Source organism: Xenopus tropicalis, chromosome 6, assembly GCF_000004195.4.
Source record: "Xenopus tropicalis strain Nigerian chromosome 6, UCB_Xtro_10.0, whole genome shotgun sequence".
Lineage (NCBI taxonomy): Eukaryota > Metazoa > Chordata > Amphibia > Anura > Pipidae > Xenopus > Xenopus tropicalis.
In genome coordinates, this window is record NC_030682.2 from 44,639,634 (window position 1) to 44,665,933 (window position 26,300).

At 37.8% G+C, this 26,300-nt stretch overlaps 1 protein-coding gene across 2 annotated transcripts in view; it reads right to left on the minus strand.

The window, feature by feature from the left end:
- tbc1d5 (TBC1 domain family member 5) overlaps positions 1-26,300 on the minus strand; it is a 286,560-nt gene that overhangs the window by 119,764 nt on the left and 140,496 nt on the right. For both annotated transcript variants that reach the window (XM_031903544.1, XM_031903545.1), the window contains exon 5: positions 14,538-14,646. In XM_031903544.1, the coding sequence (XP_031759404.1) occupies positions 14,538-14,646 (109 nt within the window). The remainder of the gene's footprint in view (positions 1-14,537; positions 14,647-26,300) is intronic.

Here is a 26,300-nt window from a genome sequence, read left to right on the forward strand (position 1 = left end):
TGTTCCTCTAATCTATAGGGGTGACCTCTGGTGCGCTGATTGTTTTTATGGGAAAAAAGAACATCCCCCAACTGCCTATAATTCCCTCTAATGTACTTGTACAGAGTAATCATGTCCCCTCGCAAGCGCCTCTTTTCCAGAGAAAACAACCCCAACCTCGACAGTCTAACCTCATAGCTTAAATCTTCCATCCCCTTTACCAGTTTAGTTGCACGTCTCTGCACTCTCTCCAGCTCATTAATATCCTTCTTAAGGACTGGAGCCCAAAACTGCACTGCATACTCAAGGTGAGGCCTTACCAGGGACCTATAAAGCGGCAAAAATATGTTCTCATCCCTTGAGTCAATGCCCCTTTTTATACAAGACAGCACTTTATTTGCTGTAGTAGCCACAGAATGACACTGCCTGGAATTAGACAACTTGTGATCTACAAAAACCCCTAGATCCTTCTCCATTAAGGATGCCCCCAACACACTACCATTCAGTAGATAGTTTGCGTTTATATTATTCCTACCAAAGTGCATAACTTTGCACTTGTCAACATTGAACCTCATTTTCCAGTTTGCTGCCCAGTTTTCCAATTTTGTCAAATCGATCTGCAAAGCATCCTGCATGGAACTTATAGTTTTGCACAATTTAGTGTCATCAGCAAAAATAGAAACAGTACTCTCTATGCCCACCTCCAGGTCATTAATAAACAAGTTAAAAAGCAAAGGACCAAGGACTGACCCCTGCGGTACTCCACTAACCACACTGGCCCAATTAGAAAATGTTCCATTTACCACCACTCTTTGTACTCTATCCTTCAGCCAGTTTTCTATCCAATTACAAATATTATGTTCTAGGCCAATATTCCTCAATTTGATCATTAACCTTCTGTGCGGTACTGTATCAAACGCTTTAGCAAAATCTAAGTAGATGACATCAACTGCCATTCCAGCATCAAGGTTCCTGCTCACCTCCTCATAAAAGGCAACTAAATTAGTCTGGCAAGATCTGTTACGCATAAAACCATGCTGGCACAAACTAATAGTATTGTGAACTGCAATGTATTCAACTATCCTATCCCTTATTACCCCTTCCAGAAGCTTTCCTACTACTGATGTCAGACTAACAGGCCTATAGTTTTCAGGCTGAGAACGAGATCCCTTTTTAAATAACGGCACCACATTAGCAATCCGCCAGTCTCTCGGCACCATGCCAAACCTCAACGAATCCTGAAAAATTATGTGAAGAGGCTTGGCAATCACAGGCACATATTACTGTCTGCAGATCAAGTGACTGACTGTAATATTTTATTATAATCAAACAAAATTGTTAGCAGAGGTCACTGCATGGGAAATTGAAGAATTTGTTTAATTCATGTCAATTTACTAAAAGGTCCCTTAATGCAGTCCCACCTTTAGTTTATTTAACAAAAGAACTGCTTCACTTTATTATTTAAGGTGATCTCCACCCAAATCCTGTTTCTGCATAATGATAATGTAATTCTAAGTGACTTCTTAACATCCATTAAAGGGTACCTATCACCCCATTTTGTTTCCCGCACCAGAGGTGAAGACTAATAGAGCCCCCACTCTGGTTTGGGGAAACAATAGTTTTCTTGAAAAAAATAGCCCTGCCTCCATGTTATGACACACGCATGCACAAAATGAATGAGGTGAGACATTTACTCATTATGTGCATGTGCGCCAAACAACATAGTCGCCCATAACGTGAGCTCCAATGTGGGTTGCCTAGCACTGGCGGGGGCTATTTTTTTCAAGCTAACTATTTCTTCCCCCAACTGGAGCCTGCACCTCTGGTGGGGGGAAACAATGTGGTGGTGATAGGTGCTCTTTAACCCTTTAAGTGCCAGCCGAATTCGTCATTTCAGTTCCCCCCAGTGCCAGACGTTTTTTAAGCATTTTGTACTCATTCACTTTAAAAATGTTTTTTGGTAGGAAAACCTCCATGAAACTAGGGAAATTATATATTGTTTTTTTCGTCACTAATTGGGCTTCGACATACATACCAAATTTTATAATTTTTCTGGAGATATGATGTGTATTTTGGGTGAAATATGTAAAAAAAAAATAAAATTATGAAAAATTTCTGTATATTTTGAGTTTTTTTTCCATAGAAAAGTTAATTTTACACACTTTTTTTTGTTGTTTGTAAAAGCCCTGATACTCCCAAGTCCAACGATACCAAATATGTGGTGGTACCCCACAGTTCCTGTCCAGAAGTAACCCCCAAACTAAAGCAATACTTAGTACAATATCACACCAGAACAAAGCGGAAAAGCGCTTGTAACAGTTGATGCAGCATAACTTATATGTAAATCTAGAATATCCCCTCATGTTTGGTATCTTTAGAAACTACAGACCTTCAGGTTTCCAGGTGCAATGTAGTTTTCACTCAAAAGCCAAATACCTTTTGTCAGTGCATTGTGAAATTTGGAACTTTTTTTGACATTTTTTTTTTTTTCTAAAACGTAAACTTGGACGCATGATCAAATGTGGATTTGACAAAAAAAAATCTCATAAAAATTTTCTAACAAAGGCAAATTTGAAAGACAAACTTCTCCTGAATAAAATGATGCCCCATATGTATGGGTGCACATAAAGACATGGGCATCAAACACTCCAAAGCAGGGGCAATGCACAAGGGCAATTACAGCTAAAAATGTGGGTGCTGTGCTCCATGTGCACTACCTGCAGTTTTTCAGTGTTAACCCCCCCTACTTGTGAAATAACCCCCACAAACTATATATGTCTGAAAAGTGCACACCTTCAGCTATTCAGAGACGCCACTCTCCTCTTTCTACATGGAAAATTGTGGCCGCAGTCCCTTGCAGAAGTCAGCACTTTGGTCAGAAATCAAGAAAAAAACAGATACAAACCTAGATTTCTCCCCAAAATCTCCATGGCAACTACCAAAAACTTACTAAACATCAATCTGCAAGTTCCCCTGAATAAAACGATACCCCATATGTATGGGTGCACATAAAGACGTGGCCACCAAATGCCCCAAAACAGGGGCAATGCATAAGGGCAATTTCAGTTGAAATTTTGGGGGCTGCGCTCTATGTGCACTTCCTGCAGTTTTTCAGTGTTAACCCCCCCTACCTGTAAAATAACCCCCACAAACTATATATTTCTGAAAAGTGCACACCTTCAGCTATTCAGAAACACCACTCTCCTCTTTCTACATGGAAAATTGTGGCCGCAGTCCCTTGCAGAAGTCAGCGCTTTGGTCAGAAATCAAGAAAAAAACAGATACAAACCTAGATTTCTCCCCAAAATCTCCATGGCAACTACTAAAAACTTACTAAACATCAATCTGCAAGTTCCCCTGAATAAAACGATACCCCATATGTATGGGTGCACATAAAGACGTGGCCACCAAATGCCCCAAAACAGGGGCAATGCATAAGGGCAATTTCAGTTGAAATTTTGGGGGCTGCACTCTATGTGCACTTCCTGCAGTTTTTCAGTGTTAACCCCCCCTACCTGTAAAATAACCCCCACAAACTATATATTTCTGAAAAGTGCACACCTTCAGCTATTCAGAAACACCACTCTCCTCTTTCTACATGGAAAATTGTGGCCGCAGTCCCTTGCAGAAGTCAGCGCTTTGGTCAGAAATCAAGAAAAAAACAGATACAAACCTAGATTTCTCCCCAAAATCTCCATGGCAACTACCAAAAACTTACTAAACATCAATCTGCAAGTTCCCCTGAATAAAACGATACCCCATATGTATGGGTGCACATAAAGACGTGGCCACCAAATGCCCCAAAACAGGGGCAATGCATAAGGGCAATTTCAGTTGAAATTTTGGGGGCTGCGCTCTATGTGCACTTCCTGCAGTTTTTCAGTGTTAACCCCCCCTACCTGTAAAATAACCCCCACAAACTATATATTTCTGAAAAGTGCACACCTTCAGCTATTCAGAGACACCACTCTCCTCTTTCTACATGGAAAATTGTGGCCGCAGTCCATTGCAGAAGTCAGCGCTTTGGTCAGAAATCAAGGAAAAACCAGATACAAACCTAGATTTCTCCCCAAAATCTCCATGGCAACTACCAATAACTTACTAAACATCAATCTGCTAGTTCCCCTGAATAAAACGATACCCCATATGTATGGGTGCACATAAAGACGTGGCCACCAAATGCCCCAAAACAGGGGCAATGCATTACAATGGGGCTGCAATTTATGTGCACATCTCAAAGTTTTTCAGACAAAATTGCCCCTTACCTGTGAAAAAACCCATATAAACTATACATTGATTAAAAATAGACAACTTCAGCTATTCAGAGACACCACTCTCCTCTTTCTACATGGAAAATTGTGGCCGTGGTCCCTTGCAGAAGTCAGCGCTTTGGTCAGAAATCAAGGAAAAACCAGATACAAACCTAGATTTCTCCCCAAAATCTCCATGGCAACTACCAAAAACTTACTAAACATCAATCTGCAAGTTCCCCTGAATAAAACGATATGCCATATGTATGGGTGCACATAAAGATGCAGCCACCAAATGCCCCAAAACAGGGGCAATGCATAATAATGGGGCTGCAATTTATGTGCACATCTCAAAGTTTTTCAGACAAAATTGCCCCTTACCTGTGAAAAAACCCATATAAACTATACATTGAAATAGACAACTTCAGCTATTTAGAAACACCATTCTTGGTTTTCTACAGGCAAAATTGTGGATGCAGTTCCCTATACAAGCTGGACTTTAGTCTGAAAAAAAATATAAAGTTAGATTTCTCCCCAAAATCTCAATGGCAACTATCAAAAAACTTGCTCAGTATCAATTAGCAAGTTACCCTGAATAAAATTACACCCCATATGTCTGGTTGCACATAAGTACATGGCCGCCAAACCTGAAAATGCATAATATTGGGGCTGCACTCTATGCACCCCTTGCAGTTTTTTAACTTTAACCCCCCCCCCCAAATAAACCCCTAAATTGTACTTTACTCACCTATTTCAGTTTAGCGGAGCATCTTTGATTTGAGTTCCATCTTTCCTGTGGTGTTATGATACCAGTTTTTTGCTTCTTCCTACACTACTTTAGAAATGACAAAATCTGCACCACATTTAGAAGGATATTTGCCAAAAAAATCCATAGTAATTTGGCCCATAAATGATGCAAGTGTCCTTAGAAGTTGCACTAAAGGTGCCAACAATAAAGCTTGGGGCATTAGCATCAGAGATAAAATTATGTGCACCATTACGTGCCGTGCAGCAGTCACCAGTGGCACACCAGTATTACGCAAAGTTTTTATATTTAGAGAGCCACTGCAACTTGTGTAACCTAACCAGAACATACAGTAGATATTCAATTTGTACTACAAGCACAAAAAACCGTAATGTATCTGTCATCCTGTGCTCAAGAACCTTTGCAAAAAACTTAAGGCCTACACTTACAGTAGTTAAATGCTGCCCAGAAATACAAAAGTATATAATACAAAACTATGCACAGATAACTGCGCTGACAGGCATGCTTTTGAGGTGCCAGTAAAAGGACTTGTGGCATCAGCTTTAGAGATAAAAATATCTCATTGATTCATCACACACCACAAGTTTTATCATGCGCCCTGTCAGTCACCCAGCACCTCAGTTCGCTATACCAACAGCACAATACAAGTCCTACCCCATAACCAAAGAAACACTGCAACTAGCCTGAATAACCATAGCTCAAACACAAAAATCTGAATGCCCAAGAACAAGTCTAAACAACCACAAGCTACAAGCACACACTGTTTTTCTGACAACCTGTGCAAAAAACAAAATCACATACCATAAAACCCTACTTTACTAAAAAAAAAAAAACTTTTGCCAATAATATGACACACCTTACCAAACTTTTCATCACATATATCTATAACCTAGTTATAAGTAAAGTACGGACCTGCCAGAATAGATAAACTCAATAAATAAAAAACAGCGTCACTTTGCCAGCACAGCTAAGTTTGGAGGCCTGCAACCTTGTGCATAAAAACCTAGAACATGCCAAGTCCACTATTCTGATATGCTAAATCCTTATTCCACCAACAAACCCAGAGAACCATAACCTACCTATAAAAACACAAAATTCAAGTCCTCTCATAGTGTACCACAGTATGGTACACTTCAAAACATGGGTGGAAACACAAAGCAGGCTTGCTAGGACACTTGGGACAATAATACCGGACATCTCGCCTAACACCCTTGGAACGGCAAACCTTACATTTTCTCTGGGCATATCTTTTATTAGGTGTTGGTGGAATTTGTGCTATAAAATGCTTACCCACCATTCGGGCAACATTGTCATTACCTGGCATGTCAGGAACCTCCTCTACATCACCAAACAACAAGGCAGGGAGCAACTGCAGCAAATAATTATAATAAGACAATCTGGGGCCTGGTACTGCCGCCTTGTAAACGACATAAGAATTATAAAGGGCCATTTGGATCATATAAATTGCTGCTTTTTTGTACCAGGCCCTGGTTTTTCGGGTGGCATTATAATAATGTTGTATTTGGTCGGATTTATCAACACCACCCATATGCTTACTATATTCTTTACTACACAGGGGCTTTGTTTTTGAGGGCCTACCGCCACTTCTGTGTTGGACAATCATGGTCTCATCGTGGATAGTAGTAAGCATAAGAACAACTTTGGTGTCTGAATATTTTATGGCCAAGAGCTCATTGCTTCTTAGAGCATGTACTTCTCCACGCTTCAGTTTCTTATCCAGCAATTCCCTGGGCAGTCCTTTGCGGTTACGGTGGACTGTGCCGCAGGCTGGGGTGTCCAAAGAATTTAGGGCTCTAAATAAAGGGATGCCTGTGTAAAAGTTATCCACGTATAAGTGGTAACCTCGGCCCAGCAGTGGAGTTATGAGCTCCCAAACAATTTTACCACTGGTAGTCAAGTCAGTGGGACAACCGGGGGGGTCCAAATTAGTGTCCTTTCCCTCATACAGCATGAAATAACTAGTGTAGCCCGTGCTGCTTTCACAGAGTTTGTAAAATTTAATCCCATAGCGAGAACGCTTACTAGGGATATATTGGCGAAATTTTAGGCGCCCTTTGAAGAGCAAAAGGGACTCATCTACACAGACATTTTGGGAGGGGGTGTAAACCTCTGCGAAGCGCTGAGACAGGCTATCTATAAGGGGCCTCAATTTATAAAGCCTGTCATAACCGGGCTCATTAGGGGCAACAGCCGTTGTGTTGTCGTTAAAGTGAAGAAACCGCAATAAAATTTGATAACGGTTTCTTGCCATAACGGCTGAAAAAAGAGGGATGGAAAGGACTGTATTGGTATCCCAGTAGGAAGCTAAAGAATTACGTTCTACGAGTCCCATTGCCAATGTAAGAGCCAGGAATCTTTTTATTTCGTTTATATTTGTGGGATACCATGCCTGGGCTCTTGAAAAACCCGGTAAAGGGTTGCTGGCAAGATACTGCTCAGCATACAAATTTGTGTAACGGACCATGTCCTGTAGGATGGCCTCTGTAATATAGAGATTAAAAAAATCTATAATTTCAAAATTAGTGGTGTCCACACTGAGGCCAGGGACTGCAGTGAAAGGGGGAATTTCAGGGACATAATTACAGGGAGGCCCCCACGCAGGCTCTCCAACTGCTGCATCAGTGCTACCCTCACCCTCTTCTACATCCATGGGTACATCTTGGGCACTACCACTAGCCTCTGCCTCTTCAGCAGTAAGCGTGCCACCACTACTAAACTCTGCGCTAACCGTGTCACTATCCTCTATCTCTGATTCCTCAGTAGAGTGGTCAGATGGAACATACTCAGACCCAGAATCGCTAAATTCTTCTGAGCTGGAGTCCATGCAATACCTAGCAGCTTCCTCTGTGCTGTAAAACAGTTTGGCCATTGTGCCAGAAATATACAGACAACTACAAATCTAGCAATCAGCAGGCAAAGTCAAAACAAGCAAGCAAAAAAAAAAAAAAAAAAAAAAGCAAGACAACACTTGTAATGATGTAATAATGTAATAGGAGAACACTTGTAATAGGAGAAGCTAGAAAAAAAAAACTCACTGTAACCTTTTGATAAACTCAAGCCAGCAAGAGATGACCAGGAGTTAACCTTTGGCAATAGAAACTACCAGAACAATCTGAACTTAGCACCTCTGGACCTTTCTAGAACAACTGAAATCAAATGGAATAAAACCACTAAAAGCAATCAAAGAACAATAATTGCAATGAAATCAGTGGTCAGAGCCCTGGATCCACTAATGTCACTGCAAAAGCAACCTTTTTTGGGGCACTAAACACACAATAAAGAACAATGCAAAGATAAAACACCATAAAATCAGTAAAACCCAATAAAACCACCTAAACCAACAGAAGAACAATAATTGCAATGAAATTGGTGGTCAGAGCCCTGGATCCACCTATGTCACTGCAAAAGCAACCTTTTTTGGGGCACTAAACACACAATAAAGAACAATGCAAAGATAAAACACCATAAAATCAGTAAAACCGAATAAAACCACCTAAACCAACAGAAGAACAATAATTGCAATGAAATCGGTGGTCAGAGCCCTGGATCCACCAATGTCACTGCAAAAGCAACCTTTTTTGGGGCACTAAACACACAATAAAGAACAATGCAAGGATAAAACACCATAAAATCAGTAAAACCCAATAAAACCACCTAAACCAACAGAAGAACAATAATTGCAATGAAATCGGTGGCCAGAGCCCTGGATCCACCAACGTCACTGCAAATTCAGCACCCAATAGCAATACAAAAGTTACAGTGCAATAAAAACAGAAATCAATTATGAAAATGCCAAAAAAAACACTAAAATGCAACCAAATAAATCAGATAATTATAGAGCAAGATCAGAAATAAAGTTTTAGTAAAAAAAAAGACTGCCAAAGAAAGCAAAGAAAGAAAGAAAAGAAAAGAAAGAAAGTTTTTTTTTTTTTTTTTTTCTAAGTGTAAGTGTGTGTGTAAGTGTCTGTGTGTGCTTTGGAAAGTTGTAAATAAGTGTGTATGTGTGTAAAAGTGTAATAATGACAAAGATAGAAGAAGAAATGGAAAAAAAAAAAAAAAAAAAAATTTTTAGACAGTTGAGATAAAATAAGCAAAATAAACAGTGGTTAGAGAGTTGAAATTCAGCTCACACAATGCAGGCAGGCAATCAGGGCGACCAATCCAGCAGGAAGGCAGCAGGAAGGCAGCAGGGGGGCTCCAGCAGTCACACGTGCACAGCAGGAGTGAAGAGGCGACGCGGGGGCGGCGACATTTAAAGGGACAGCAGTGGACACGTCATCAATGCGTGTCCACTGCTGTCATTGGCTAAGGGACCGGATCGGTGCGGCTGGGCGACCGGATCGGTGAGTATGTCCATTCTTGCTCGTTGCCTAGGGGGTTGTGCAGGCTTTACAAGCGCTGCGCTGCTTTAAAAGCGAGCGCAGCGCTTGTAAACCCGATAGTGCCATAGGACGTAGATTCTACGTTCTATGGCACTTTGGTCCTTTAGTGCCTAGGACGTAGAATCTACGTCCTATGGCACTAAAAAGGTTAAACATTTTTAGTGGTTTAAAGGTGATCTGTAAATATTATTTCACCTGTAAATCTAATTCTACAGTAGTATTTATCACTTTTTTCCTTTGGTTCTTACTCTAAATGTAGCAGAAGTCAATACTACTCCAGGCCTTTTAATCAGCTGGTTTCTGCAGTATTATTTCAAAAGTCAGAACCAGCAGTGCAGAGAATAAAAGGGACAGATTCTGTCAATTGCAGTTGTGTTTACAAATAACTTTACAACAATATGTACTTTCTGAATACTGGATAGCTGCTTAGAGTTCCAATTCTTTCATGTGCAAAAAAATGTTAATAATGAATAATATTTATATACCACAAACAAGGAAATATTATAGATTTTGAAGTGTCAGCTTAAAACAAAATAATATCCCAAGCAGAATATAATGGTGATATATATTATGCGTGTATGACATTCTGTACAATCCTGGAATTTCAATCTATTGAGGGGCAAGTTTAATGGAAATCATGGAGCAGCTAATATTTTCCTGCTCCCTCTCAGTTAACGTTTGATGATTATTGTATACAGATCCACACAGTGCATGTGTACATCACAAGTCATTATATATAAACATCAGTAGGCACCACAGAGTGTGTGTTTCGCTTCCTTTTTCAGTTTCTTTTCCTTTCTGTGTGGAAAAATGAATGCAAGGAGCTCAATAATAGAACAAAGATATACAGTATATCCCAATTGGAACGCCTTCAGTTGAATTTGTTTATTATGAGAGATGGGCAAGAAGTTCTCTTCTCAAGAAGGCAAGTTCTTATCACTGGGTCCTAATTCATCTAATGAATATATGGAACTTGTGCCATAAACATACTATAATATATGAATCTATACAAATTGGTAAAATAATGAGGTGCTGAAAAGTTGAAAACAGGGGATTTGACTGCATTGGTTTTATGCTATAGAAGGGTGGGTCCCCAAACTTTTTTTTCTACATGTGAGCCACACAAACATAAAGTTGGAGAGCAACACAACTATGTAAAAAGCTCCTTGGGGTGCCAAATACAGGCTGTGATTGCCTATTTGGTAGTCAATATATGGACTGGCAGCCTACAGGAGGTTCTGTTCATCAGTACACCTAGATGTTATGCAACCAAAACTTACTTCTAAGCCAAGAATTCAAAATGAATCACCTGCTTTAAGGCCACTGGGAGCTACATCCAAGGGGATGGTGAGCAACATGTTGCTGCCAAGCCACTGGGTTGGGGCTCACTGATATAGAACGTGCAATTCACGTCATCATTATTAGACTGGGTAAAGTAATTTCTTTAAATTGTTGTGAGGCAAAAATATAATACAAAACAGAAACTGAACTGTAATCATCATAAGTATGTATCAAATAGTAACCTCTAACTTTCACCAGTTGATGAATAAACTTCAAAAAATCCCATAGGACTGAAAAGAACGTGGGTGAGTTTTTATGTATTAAGTTCTAAACTCACATTTTGATAACTTAGCCCCTTAGTCTTACTACAGTAAATGCATCCCTCAAATCAATTTTATTGCTTTATTTACTCATCTCAAATAATGTTAAGCAGACATTTAGGGGCAGATTTAGCAAAATGTGAGTTAAGAGTCAAATATATAAAGACTCACCCACATTCTATTCATTCCTATGGGATTTTTAGAAGTGTATTTATCAATGGGTGACAGTTAGAACTTACCATTTGATAAATACACTTCTAAAAATCCCATAGGAATGAATAGAACTTGAGTTTTTATGTATATGCCCATAAATACAGTAAATAAAATTGTTTTCTTAAACTTAAAAGGGTAGACTGAGGTCAATAAAAAGAAACTAATTTCTAATAACTGCACTATAATGCCAAATAATTAACCAAAAAGATCAATACATTTCCAACATAAGTCCTATATATTTTTAGCAAATATGTATTTAGGTATATTCTGCCTATTTAAAAAGCTTTCATAATTTATTTAGAGAGTAATTCTGATTTGGTTTCTTGTGGCTTGGATTATTCCTGATTGCGTCATTTGCATAATAAATAAGGATAAAACTGAATCATTATTGCATGCTGGGATAAGGAACTAATAGGTATCATTATTACATCACAGACACATGAATCTACCTTAAGATGTGCAGTTGAAACAAAATTATATTTGCATCTGCCAGAGTGACTTTTTTAAAAAAAATATTCTACAAACAAATGGATATTAATTTCCTGGGCGGGGTTAACCTTATAATGCTGATATGAACTAAACAAGTTTCCCCTCTAATTTCCATTTTTTGTTACAAGCTAGCATATTAATTACAATAAAACTGAATTGTGACTTTACCAATATGTATCCTTCCCTCTAAATAATTTTATGATATTCATTTCCTATAATTACTGGAGGAAGTCAGAATGGTTTATTGCACTCTGGTCACCTGTTCTGCAGTGTTAGGTACTTGTGGCCAATAAATTTGGCTTCAAGAAATGTTAGAGTACAGAAAATGAAGAGATTAACATGGGGTTTAAATTATTATTTATTTGTTAACTTTACTGAAATATAAAAGAAACAAGCTTTATTGGGTACATTTATTTGTTTATGAAATGTGATTTCATATTTGATGGAAGCATTAAAGGCACACTGTCATTATAAAAGACCGTTTGTACTTTGTACTGGAAAACAATACACAATGTTAGTATATATAAAAAAGTAACTTTGGGGAAAATCTTAATTCATTCAATCTTTTGCATGAAGAGGTTATTAAAGGAAAACTAATGTTTAACAAAGAAACAGGCTAAAAATGTTGTACATTATGTTTTGTGCTTCTGTACCAGACCAAGCCAACCACAGCCCTTTAGCAGGGAAGATCTGTGCCCCCAAAGATGCCCCAGTAGCCCCCCATCTCCTTTTCTGCTGATTCATTGCACATGCTCTGAGCTTAGGGACCCACAATATACTGTATATATAGAATATAAAAGTTACAATACATGGCTGAATAGTAATTCACCCAAATTCTTAATACATAGTCAGATCATTCTGCATTAGAAATTAATGTTCAGCCCTGTAGCATCAGTTTATATCATGCAACCTAATTTTATGCTTGATAATTTGCAATGATGCCTAAGCTTAGCTCAACACTGACACTGCTAAAAAAAAACCCTCCCCTAAAATGTACAACATTGAAGGCCTGAATCATTATGAGAGATGATGGAACTTTAGGCTGGTGCAGTAAGTTTAGTATATAAAATACAGCTTTTCTACCCATATTTGTTTTTAGGGTTTGGTTCCACTCTCACACAGCAACAGTTACCTACTGCTTTATGGCTGAAATTCTAGCTACTTATATAATTGAAAGGACATACTATGAGATTGATCAAAGAACCTGAATCTGAAACTTTGCACTGATACAGAATTCTGAGCTCTAACAAGGATACTTAAACAGAAAAGAAAAAGGAACAACTATGCAGTATCATGGAGTTGGGGATGACAGATCTGGGAATGTATGAAACAAAATGACTTTCAGGGTACCAAGGGGAGCAGTACAGGGGGGTTAAGAGCACTAGGTTGCGGTAACTGAGGTTTGCAGTTATTAGGAATCTGCTTTTAGGGCCCTACATGCTGAACTGGGTCTTGTTTGCCTGGTGCTAGGGAAAAGAGTGTAGGGGAGTGAGGAAACTGCTTATTGGGAGCACCTAGGAAGTCAAAGTTAGGGGAATCCTCAAAAATGATTTCAGAAAACCAGGTTGAAAGCTGTAGGTGAGGATACATATCTAAGAGATACTGCCTGGGCCACAAGCTGTATTAGAAAGGGAGCAAGAAATTAGGTAGGTTAATACATTGCAAGGATATTGTTGTATGAAGGTGGGTTAAGCTAACTAAGCTGATTTTGATGATGACAAAGGTGAATTTGGAGAAGACAATGACTTGGAGGTTTAAGGATATTTTAAACATGAAAAGGGCAAAACCAGTGAGAAACACTGTTAGGGCTGCCACCAGAAATCATGGGGCCCCTCATGAACAGAAGCTTGTAGTACCAAAGTTTTTGGCCATGATTGTTGCACTACACAACTAGCAGTTAGGTAGGTTTTACTAGGAAAAAAGGATGGATGTAATTTTTTTTCCCAGACACAGCTAAGATGATACAAACTCACATTTTACTTAAATGCATTGATGTAAATATAGAGACAACAGCCCCGGCAACTGCTGGGGGCCTAGGAACTATAGAGGGGGAGCAGTGATGACTAATAAGAAGCTACAGTCTATGTATAAGAAAAATCTCTTGTTCCCTAGGTTTAGGGGCCCAACGATCTTGCTGTGTGGCCCAAAAAAGTAATTCCACTGCTGACTAAATCACAATATAAACAGCTGATCCTACTTTAAAATAAGTAGTTCATATAAATAGTTCAGTTATTAGGGTCAGCGGCCCCATCAACGATACAGCATTTTCGGCTGCAGGCCAGAAAGACTTAGAATAGGAAGCTGATAATTCAGTATTTGGTATGACGCACTAGCTGAAAAGCTAAAAGGTAAAAAATTAAATAGAACATTAAAACATGCATACAATGTTATGATTTTTTTTTTCTTCTTTTAAGGATTATGAGAAAGTAGTTTAGGCTGCCCTTACCAATGACATGATGTGATACCAAGAGGATGACATGAGGGTGTGCAGTGCAAATGGAATTCTTTGCATGTCTGTTTATTTTTTAACTTTCCCTTTTATTAATAGTATGTTAAATTTTAGTGTTTGTATCCCTTTATGGATTGTGAAACCCCAATGTTTCTGTACTCCCCCTGCCTCTTTTTTTTTTTTTTTTTTTTTTTTAATTACCATAGGGCTTAAAAGCAGCTCAGCTTGATTACCAAAATATCCTGCACATAATAATAATAAAGGAGCGTGAAACAGAAGATCTAGTCGTCTGGAAAATCCTGTGACTGCATCAGTAATCTTTAGGCGCATCAGGTAAAATGTTGATACACCGCAACCGCAAACTATAAATAAATATTTTCTACTTACCTTCCAGCAAACACTCCGGAACCTGCTGCTTCTCAGCTGTCCATTAATCCCTTTCAGACGTATTGTTGCCAAATAATTGTTGTTTACAAAGAGTTCCTCCCATTCCTTGCTACAAACAGAAAGGTATTACATTTAAGAAAACATATTAAAGCAGCAGACTCTCTTTAACAAACAAATCAAAGGCAAACATAATTTTAGATAGTAAATTCATTTTTTTTTAAAGTCTTCACACTGATTTTATTCAAGTACAGTTTTGAAACGCATGGTTGTCTTTTTGGACACATTTCTTCTGTGGGTTTAATGAATATGTAGATCGCTATAATTATGCCAGCTACTGAAATTCATAATGCCTATGGAGGCTATTCCATTTTCTCGAAAATGTTGGTACTGCAGTTCAGTGAATAAACAAGAAAAATGAATATTAATACGAGCACGGCGGTATTTCTGCTCACAGATATAGACACACCGACAAAATTATCTGAGAGGAAGTCAAGCTAATAACTATTAGCTTCTCGGTAAAATATTTGCTTAAATGAACCTTCCTTTTCTCCTTAATGGCAGACTGGGCTGTTAAACATAATAGAGGACTGCATTATTTAACTTTTAGTGCTATTTACCACTGGAACCGCTTGCACTTATTTCTACATGAACAGCTTTAAATTTTTAACAGGTGCTGGCAAATTTAAATAAAAAAGCATCAAAAATTGTTAAAGCTTCTCTGTATAAAACTGTTAAAAGCCAAGCTTGAGCACCTTGCAGTACCTATGGCTGACTAGATAAACAAGCCAAATATGCCTCCCAGGCACAGAGACACAAGGGGCCTAACACCTGTGCCTCATTAATATACAAGTAAATCTGCTCTTCTGGGAAATGATTGGAAATTAATTGTCCCAAACCATTTGCGGAGTTTGAACAAAAGAATTAGACTTATATTCTTTTCTGTCTTCCTTTCAGTTAAATGCCAGAAATGACATATCAACAGCTTGACAGAGCACAGTGACAAAGCCCTAGCCAACTCATATTTGTTTTCTGTATTTGGGAACGTAAGAAACAAAAATCCAAGGTCAATGGTTAAGTCAGAACACAGAAACTAAATGGAAACCCCTATTTTTTTTAAATAAAACATTTCCAGATGCTGATTTGTCTTTTTTGAAAAATAGTGTTTGAAATTTGAAAAAAAAAATAGGATTAAAAATCTAGATAAAATACTCTAATTGACATGAAAAATAAATTGGTTAAAAGAGGAAAAGACACAAAAATAACCAATTAACCCATGAAAAAAATTTGCTGGACCCATGAGGTCTGACCTTTGTCTTTCTCCCAGTATGTAGGAATATTTTATAAAGGCTTTTATTTATTATACCTGTTACAATGGCCTTTCTGATCTGTGCAGCACATATCAGGAATGTGTGATAGTTAAGAGGTTGCACTTCATCAGCATATCAATAAATAAAAGATATGCATTTTTAGGAATGTATACTGAAAACAAATGAAAATGATTATAATTATGCTGTCACCAGATTTCTTGTGCAAGGTGTCAGGCTGAGTCAGTGGTGCCCAAGTTCTTCCAATTCCTGGCAAAGAATTAGGAATTGTTCTATTAAATACTCAATTAACCTATCTCAGATTAGTCCTGGAACAATTTACTAACGTGTACACTAAATCAAACACAAACTTGAAAACGTATGTTAATAACAGAATATTGGTGTAATTGTGATATATTCGAACCAGGGGGTAGAACGGACGATACCAATAAAACTTTCTGAACATTTATTACCAACTTAATGTGTTTAATTATGATTCCTACTTACACATCTCATAAATATATGACAGAATCTTCAGTAATTTAGACATTGTAAGAAACCAATGCATGTTTCATTTTATCACAGCAATTTCATGTTTATGATAAGGAATGAATGGAATAGTGATTAGCTTTAAAATCTTTTGTAAATCCTTATTATGGATGAGGGGTACCCATGGGGTTAACTTTCCCTCCTAGCACAGAAAGTCTTGGTTCTGTTACCTATGCCCTTTGGAGGAGGGGGGAAGTTTCCTTAGTTGACAAGTTCCTGTTCATGGTTAATATACTGGGAGGAAGTACATGGTTCATCCATCTTGATCACCACCGGTTACTAGGGGTGGATTCCCTAATAAAGAGACTGGGGCTCATTTATAAACTGGGCAAATTTGCACTTGGGCAGTAACTCATAACAACCAAACAGTGATTACATTTTCCCAGCCCGCTGCCAGTGTAACAGAGAAAGCAGACCTCTGATTTGTTGCCATGGGTATTTGCCCAGGTGCAAATTTGCCCTGTGTTTATAAATGGCCCCCACTGTGCCAAGCAACCCTTAGTGAAGTTGGGAAGCACTGACTGTGGAAACAAGTTATTCAATATTGACAGTAAATCTCCTGTCTTAATAAAAGTCAGGAGAGCTTAGCAAAAGCAGCACATGGCAGACAATACATTGCCTAAAATCATGGGACAGTCATCTGGAAAGGGACTCAGGCTAGCTCTCATCCCTGGGAGGCTTTCACTGGAGGGGATCTGGGCCACTATTAGGTATGTCTCTACTGTGACCTGTATATTAAACCCAAGTCTTGGAGGATCTCGTTTTAAAAACTGGAGTAAAAAGAAATGGTAAATACTGTCTTGCTCTGTGGTTTTGCAACACTGGGGAAGACATTACTTTTTGGGGGCTTGAGCAGAAATGCTAACAATAAAAAATACTGGCAGATCAGCCTCCCACCTATAGTAAAAACAGCTACAAAATGGATAACAGCACTTTATTACAGCTATTTCACAAAATAATATATATCATTTGTTTACAATATTGTTTCTGAAGGACTGCTGGTTTAAGAAATAAGTATAAGCTTTACTGTCTTTTTATCCTTTGAATGTATATTTTGTACAGTTTAGTGTTTAGGCTGTTATATGCAAACTATAATGCAGGGCTTGTGATCATCAACAGTTCTATGCAACAATCTGAAGAAAATGGAAAAATGTTGCCACCCAATACAACCATTTTCAATCAAACTAATACTGTGGGCCTCTGCTCCAGTGCTTTAACACTGTAATATGACCCCACCTTACAAGCAAACTGTTTGCTCATTGGATGTATGGTAACTGGCAAACCTTGATGTCCTAATTCCAAACTATCCTGTTTACTAGCAAATTATATTTAAATCTTATATGGAGGCCCAACAAAAGAAAAATTAAAAATCTCCAGACTATAATGCCAATGGTTATGGATTATTACACTTTATTACAGCACTGCACCAATCGTTCATGTTCTTTGTATTCAGAAATATATGGTTATGAGTGTTTGTGCCTTTAGTTACAGAGGGCACACCCACCTTAGGCATCTGTTCCATTCGGTGTTGAAACATAAAATATCTAAAATATTGATAACGCACATTTCTTGCCAGTATTGCCATGCTGGACTGTGTACTCTCTCTAGACAGACAACAGCAGATGGAACGTTAGGCCATGACAACATTTCTACTATTTTCAATTCAATCTAGCCGTAATGTAGCTTGATTACACAGGTCCCAAATGTGCTGCTGAAGACAATGTAAGGAGACCATTCTAAATTATGGCAATCTCATAGGTTAAAAGAAAGTTACAAATATGTTTTTGTGTCCCTTTAATTAAAACCATGCACTTTTAAATAAGATTATGGATGCACTGAATCCACTATTTTAGGATCTGTCCGAACTCTGAATCCTTTGCAAATGATTTGGCACATTAGGATAAGGAAGGGTTAAAGGGAACTGTGCGCAAAGCATGCTGTGTAAAATTTTCAACCTCTGTATTTATGTGACAAAAAGTCATGTGATTTTAAGTATTTGGATTCGGTTTGGCCAGAGGTATGGATTCGGCTGAATCCAAATTACACTTACACTTAATTACACTTGTTACAAATGTGCAAATATCAATTTTACAAGCAGGTTTAAATGCATGTTAAAAACAAAATTCTATACAGCAACATCCCTATAGTTGTATTGCTTAGAGACATCAAGTGTGTATATATATATATATATATATATATATATATATATATATATATATATACACATATATATATATACACACATATATATATATATATATATATATATATATATATACACACACACTACTTGCCCCATAATGCAAACCAAGATTTTATTATTAAGTGCTGCTTCCAAGGAGCAGAAGGATGCAGCTTCTCCATTACTACAAATACAATAGTTACTGTCTGCAAAGAGTAACTGATATATTTTTACTGGACCACAGAGACCTTATCCGCACACCCTAGCACTCCAAAATTCTGTGCCCGGTGCACACTGCTGGGGGGATCGGCACCCTCCAAAAACACTATAGCAACAAAAAAGCAAATGGCACTCAGGGCTACAAACAAGGGTAAAACCCTTTTAAAAGTTTATTGCGGAGGTGCAACGTTTCAGGGCAAAGTGACCCCTTTATCAAGCATACAGATCAGTGAAGGCAAGTGAGATTTATACAAATGCAGTAACCACATCCCCAAGTTAATTGGTAATTTGAATAAATACTTAATTGACAACAATAGTATTAAAAAATCGTGGTATTAAAAAACAGCAAAAACATAAATAAAGTGCATCATTTATAGTATACATTCAACATCAGTGGATTAATCCATCTCATAAAGTGTATAATATATATTAAAAACCTATTTTATTACATAGAAAAATGTGATCACACTTTCCCATTTTCTCTCTGTTCTAAGTCCAGTATTATAGCCGAATAGCAACAGTGTATCACCGTAGGAAGCCCATGGAAAACTAAAATACAAAGTATCAATAATCAGCTAAGTCTCAAATAAAAACATATGTAACAAAATCCATAAAGGTACAGATCAAAGGAACAGGATATCTTACCCCAAGAAAAATTTCCACTGGCAAAAAACACCCAAAAAAGAAAAAAACATTCCTTTTTGACTTTTCATGAATGAGAAAAATTTGTCCTGTTGCTGTTCAAATTAAGCAAAGGATAAAACTCCTGCGCATAGATGTCTGTTCAGGGTGTAAAGTAGAGGTTCTTAAACTATGTTCTCTAGGGGACGAGGCAAAGCCTGGTTGTGAATTAGAGATTTTAGATAAATGCTTATTATCCAATATTTACTTTGCATTTGAGTTTTAGTTTAACACTGCATTACACAAGGCTGAAGCCACTGAGTTTAGTGTCAATGCAGAAACGTCTTTATACATTACCAAGTGGCAATTTCATAAAAGATCCTAAATTGAAGCAGATGTTTATACTTTATTTAGATAAATATGCAGCTATGCAATCACAGGCTGCAAGTATACATGTATATTCACAGTCTATCATAACGTTCTTCTACAGAGCAGCAAAAGACTAGCAGTGCATCATTAAGGGGTGCAGCGTACAAATAATACCTTTGGTAATTTAGTAGAGTGCAAGGAAGTTTTCCCTGAGCAAGATTTTAAACAAGCAAACAAAGCTCTAGTTAGTGTTGTGTCACAGAGCCCTCTAACTGCCACTTAACCCATGGCAGAGAGTATTGCTGTTTCTGTCCTATTTATACACATGGGGTGTAGTAGAGAAATTGCAGCCTATCAGGGCAAGACAACCGCAATGCATCAAATTGTCCAAATGTTTTAACTTTTTTAAACTTACTGGAGTCTGACATATATTTCACTATAGTATGCAAATCATCAGATAATCTCATAGCGATGCATTTATTGGTAAGACATATAGATAGATTTTACTTAATTATTTTATTTTGGACTGTTCAATTTTTTCTTAAATATATCTTTAATATATATGTTTCTTCCATGGAAAGGTATTCTTTAAGATGTTAACATTCAAATGAATCTGAATAGTGCTTTAATAATGTTAAAATGATATGCAGCCAATGGGGTGCCATAAAAATGCTTTAAACGCTTGCATTTGGTGCATGGGTTTTTAGCTGAACAAAACTTGTTTAAGCCCTCAAACAGAAATATTTCTTGTATTTTGTGTTCAAAGGCAATATCCTGGAAAATGAAGAATTTATGCTTGAACAAAACATAAAAATATAAAAATTGAGTCTTGTTTGCCTCGAAAATCCGCTTTAAGTGGATGCAATGCTTTGCAATAATTTCTGGTGTCCTTGTAATAATCTACCATTCATAGTCTACAGAATGTTAGACTATGACCCGTTATTTTATGATAGCTTGTTTCTAGTCCATTCTATTGTTCAGGTCATGCTTTTTACTTATAAGATGCCATAGATACTGCTGACTTAAAGGCTAGACATTTAAATTGAGTTTCAAATATTCAATTGATTTTATTAGAAGATTTGTAGTGCTTTTTGTTGCTGTAATTTGCAGGACTCAGGTAAAATTTTCACAGGGTGCAGGAGTATGTTGTACTAGGCAAGCAATGTGTTACGTGTAACTGTACCGTGAAATTTAACCCAATGTTATATGATTTACCTTGACTACTGATCTGAGCTGCAGATTTCAGCTTCTGTGTCAGGAAAAGGTATGTTATTTTTGGAGCTGTTTATAGTATTTTTAGAATTTTTTTTAAACCGTTTAAACAAAAAGGTGGAAAACATTTGTTTGTGCTCAAATTGTATCACAGTTATTAACAAAGGCATGCTCAAAAAGCCCACAGTGGTTCACTAGGAAAATATAGGCCTAAGTTCTAAATTGAGTGGGTCCAGATACTGTTTAACACAAATATTACAAAATAATTTGAACAGGCAACATGTATTCTAGCTACAACATTCATTTTGCCTTGAGTCTTTACAAAATGAAATGCTATAAAATTATCTTCTATTAAGAGATCTGAGTTGCTGATTTTCCCTGCTATGTATGGTCAATTCAAAAACATCTTTAAGTTGAGACATCTGGAACTTGATATTCCAGTCCTTGCTCTCTAACATGTTTAAGTGTGTTCATTAAAGGATATTATTTGCTTTCCACCTACGTATATGCTATGCAGACTCTTTATCAGCAACACTTGTTCAGATTTCTATAACAGTGTTGACCATTTGATTTGTCATATTAGAGGGAATGTAGGATGAATCATCATGCTTACACTTGATATAGCAAACTGTACATTTCCTAGCACTAAGAAATTGGCATCTTGCTAGCAAACCAAGGTGGCAGTCAAACTGTGTGTCTGATACATATGCCATACATCAGAATGATTTGAGGAATAAGGTCAAGCTAAAGAAATACAATTTAGTTTTGGACTATTTTCAGGTGATTGATGATATCATATTTGCCTTGCAATTAGTCAACTACTATTTTATAAATACTACAATGCTGAAATATAATGGGGATATAAAGTAATATGTATCTTCCAGAATCTTCTGGACCATGTGGCTTTATTACTAAATATTATTAAAAAAAATGTCATTATTTATTCATCAACAAAACCCCCAAAGGCCCATATTTGGTATCACAGGTGCAAGCATTCATCAGTGCAGTACTTAAACAGAGAGCTAATGTGATAAAAAAAAAAAAAAAAAAAGCATGTGGGACATTTCCTAAAGGAATCTTCAGAGTAGGAAGATCTATAACATCTCTTAAGTATCTTGAGTATCTAACAATCAGATTCTGGAATGTGTAGTATATGTTCATCTAGCATCAACAGTAAAATATCCAACTTAACAATGCGAGCAATAAATGCAGAGCCATAAATTAGTAAAGCTAAAGTAAATAGGTACACAAGTACAGGTATGTGACCCCTTATCTGGAAAACCATTATCCAGAAAGTCCTGAAAGGCCATCTCCCATAGAGTCCATTTTAAGCACATAATTCTGAATAATTATTTCCTTTTTCTATGTAATATTAAAACAGTATTTTGTACGTAACTAATCTGCATGAAATCGTATTAGCGGCAAACCAATTATATTGCTATTTATGTTAACATGATTCTTAGCACATTAAGGTATTGAGGTCCAAATTACAGAAAGACCCCTTATTTGGAAAATAAAATAAGCTTTCCTTATGACAGATACTATACATCTACCGTTTTTACCTTGCTAAAATGGCTCTACAGTGCAACCATATGGTTCTACTATTAATAGCTACCGTCAAAGAAACAGTTCAGTGTAAAAATTAAACTGGGTCAAATGGATAGACAGCGCAAAATCATAAATATTTGTAATATACCGTATATACTCGAGTAAAAGCCGAGTTTTTCAGCACCGAAAACGTGCTGAAAAAGGAACCCTCGGCTTATACTCGAGTCAGGTAATATCAGCAGCGAATCCGGCATTCGGCTCTCACCCCCCAACCACCCCGCGCATGTGCACGTACCCCCTCGCGTACACATGCACGGGGGGGGGGGGGTTGCGAGACAAATGCCGGATGTGCTGCTGATATTACCTGACTTGGGGGCAGCGTCTAATTAACCTGACATGCCCCCCGCCCTGTTGCTGGGTCATAAAAGCTCCAGGACAAGGCTTCAACAGGTAAGGGGCCATATTTGTGAGGGAAAATCATTGCAGTTCCGTGTCATATTAGCTCCACTGGGCTTTCTCATGGTGCTTCACGGTATTACTTTTTATTGTTCCCAAAAGTGCAAATGAGTTCCAGGGTTGGACTGGACTTTTGAGTATATGCTAACAACTGGGTCATCTCTATTTAAGTGTGGACTTTGTTAAAACTCGGGTATATAGGCAGCAGCAATAGGTTAATGTCAATATGCTTTCTGCTGAGAATGGGGGGATCTATGTCAGTTCTATTATCAGTTCTTAGGCAATATCGTGTAACAACATTATCCTGCTGTACTTCTTGTGCTGGCTCGCTCACACCAGCCCTACTGGTGACACGCTAGGCTAATACTCGAGTCAATAGGTTTTTCCAGTTTTCTTAGGTAAAATTAGGTACCTCGGCTTATATTCCGATCGGCTTATACTCGAGTATATACGGTGTATATATATATATATATATATATATATATATATATATATATATATATATATATATATATATATATATATATATATATATATATAAAATTAGAAAGAATATGCCGCACACTCAGGTCTTAGATGCAAAAAACAAAAAAATTTTTATTTGGATCAAGGACTGACGTTTCGGCCACACAAGCAGCCTTTCTCAAAGGCACTTTGAGAAAGGCTGCTTGTGTGGCCGAAACGTCAGTCCTTGATCCAAATAAAAATTTTTTTGTTTTTTGCATCTAAGACCTGAGTGTGCGGCATATTCTTTCTAATTTTGTATGCTCACTTTATACTGCACCCAGGCAAATTATTACTTCATTATACGTGAGTGCCTGTTTTCACCTGTTCCTATATATATATATATATATATATATATATATATATATATATATATATAGTTAGTTAGGCAAAAATGTAATCTATAAAGGCTGGAGTGAGCTGATATCTAACATAATAGCCGGAACTCTACTTCCTGCTTCCAACTCTCTGACCTCTTAGTCAGCAACTTAAAGAGTAAGCAAACCTTTTTTTTTTTTTTTCTATCAGTAAAATTACTCTAAACAGCCTCCAGAATTACCTACCTTTGTTTTTCTTTGCTTCCTTGTGCAGCCCCGCCCCACTTCCTGTTCAGGTCTCTCATAAAAAAAAAAACCCTGCTAATGCACAGACTGGCTCCTGCTGCCTCCAGGCATGCCCAGAAGGCTCTCCAGGTCGACTACAGTCGAATTGAAGAGAGAACTGAAAAGGAAGTTGGGGCGGGGCTTCACTCTGCACAAGGAAGCAAAGAAAAATGATTACCATATATATTCGAGTATAAGCCGAGTTTTCCAGCACACAAAATGTGCTTAAGAAGGAACCCTCGGCTTATACTCGAGGCAAGTATCAAAGGCAGCGCCGTATTACCTCTCCAGCCATCGGGCACGCACCAAGCATTCCCCCCCTGCGTGCGGCGTGACGGTTGCCTGATATAGCAGCTTCCAACAGGCCCAGAAACCAGCAGAGAGACCTCAAGCAAAACCAGCCGTACAGCGCTCGCCAAGGCCATTCTGACGCGACCTTCTGACGCGAACTATGAGGGGAGCACCAGGAAAAGTCAGAATAAGTAAAGTATAAGTAATCCGGCAGTTTCTTTTAACTGAATAATAAGGGTTCAGCCCCATCAGGTTTTGCAAAATTAAAATGATAACATTTAGATGGTTGGCCGGTTGGACAAGTAATCTGGCGCTGCCCTTACTACTCTGCCCTTACTACTCGGACACAAGCTAGTGTGTAGGTGTGTTAAAAGAAATGGATGCCTAGGCTTATACTCGAGTCAATAAGTTTTTCCAGTTTTCTTAGGTAAAATTAGGTACCTCGGCTTATATTCGGATCGGCTTTTACTCGAGTATATACGGTAACTTCTAACTAAGGAACCAGGTCAGAGAGAATGCTGGGACAAAGGCAGGTAATTCTGGAGGCTGCTTAGAGTAATTTTACTGACAGAAAAAAAAAGGTTTACTTATTCTTTAAGAGGGGGGGCCTCATGGGACATAACTATTCAGTTAGTTTGTGAGTATGCAGGTCAGATTCAAATGCAAACTAACTGAACAGTTATGTCTTATATGTGAAACATGCGAATAAGTAGAATGAGAGAACATTACCACACAAAGACAAATCTCTCAAAGACTTGTACAAAGCTAAGGATTAGTTTTACCAATAAGTTTAACATGCATTTATATGAAGCACCAAGATAAATGACTACATTTACTAAATTTACTACTACACACAGAATAAAAATATAAAATGTTATTATCTTTCCTCTAACAAGGACAGTAGTTTATAATGCAATGTGCATCAGAAAGTCATGCTGTCCCTTATCTTACTGTGGTTCAGCTGGGAATGCCTATTTATTAAGCAAAGATTATTCAGGAGAACTTCTAAGTGCACTTAAAGCAAGGAATTTAATGACATCTAAGTCAGTCAAGTGCTATTAAGCCATCTCTAAATGCTCAGAGGTTAATGTCCTTTAATGCACTGATGAAGACTCAGGAGGAGTGAAACAGTTAAGCAACTGAATGAACTAGCAGAAATAATGTGCAAGAATTCCAACTGTTAAATTAACCTCTGCTAAATTAACCTGTTAGCTTAAGGGTTTCTCTATATTTGGATAATAAGCAGTTTGACAATCATTAAGTAAACTTAGTAAGTTTAAGGGACACAATGATTTATATTTCCATACCAGAATGATGTTAATAAACTGGCACATCAATTTATTTACTTTTTGATCAATGCATCAGTTCCTTGGAATGTGATCAACTGCTTGAAAATGTTGAATTCTATTCTATGAGGTGTTAAAACTCCGTGCTTACTCAACTCTAACAGCCCACCAAATTCTTAAAGGAGAATGAATGTTAGGCACTCCCCAGTGATTGTAATCACCTACCTGATACCCCAGGCCGGCAGAAAACTGCACTAGCTTAGGGTACCTGCGTGGAAGTGATCCTCTTCCACCTATCTTCTTTATTGAGATTCCTGGGCTGACGCAGGACAGTTTTCCAGCTTTTTACGCTACTATGCATGCACAAGCAGTGCGAACACATGAGAGGGAAGAGGAACACTCACATCCTGGGCCAATGCCGTTTTCTCCCAACAGGAGCACTGGCCCGGGTTATCAGGCAAGTGATTACAATTACAGGGGGGTGCCTAAAACTTTGGAACCCCCCCCCCCCCCAAGTGATCATATGGGGAACTTATTAATGGTGAACTATTTCAGTGCAGGAAAGTTTAACTCTAAGGTGATCGGTATTTTTTAATATACTGAATAACAAATGTGCCCCT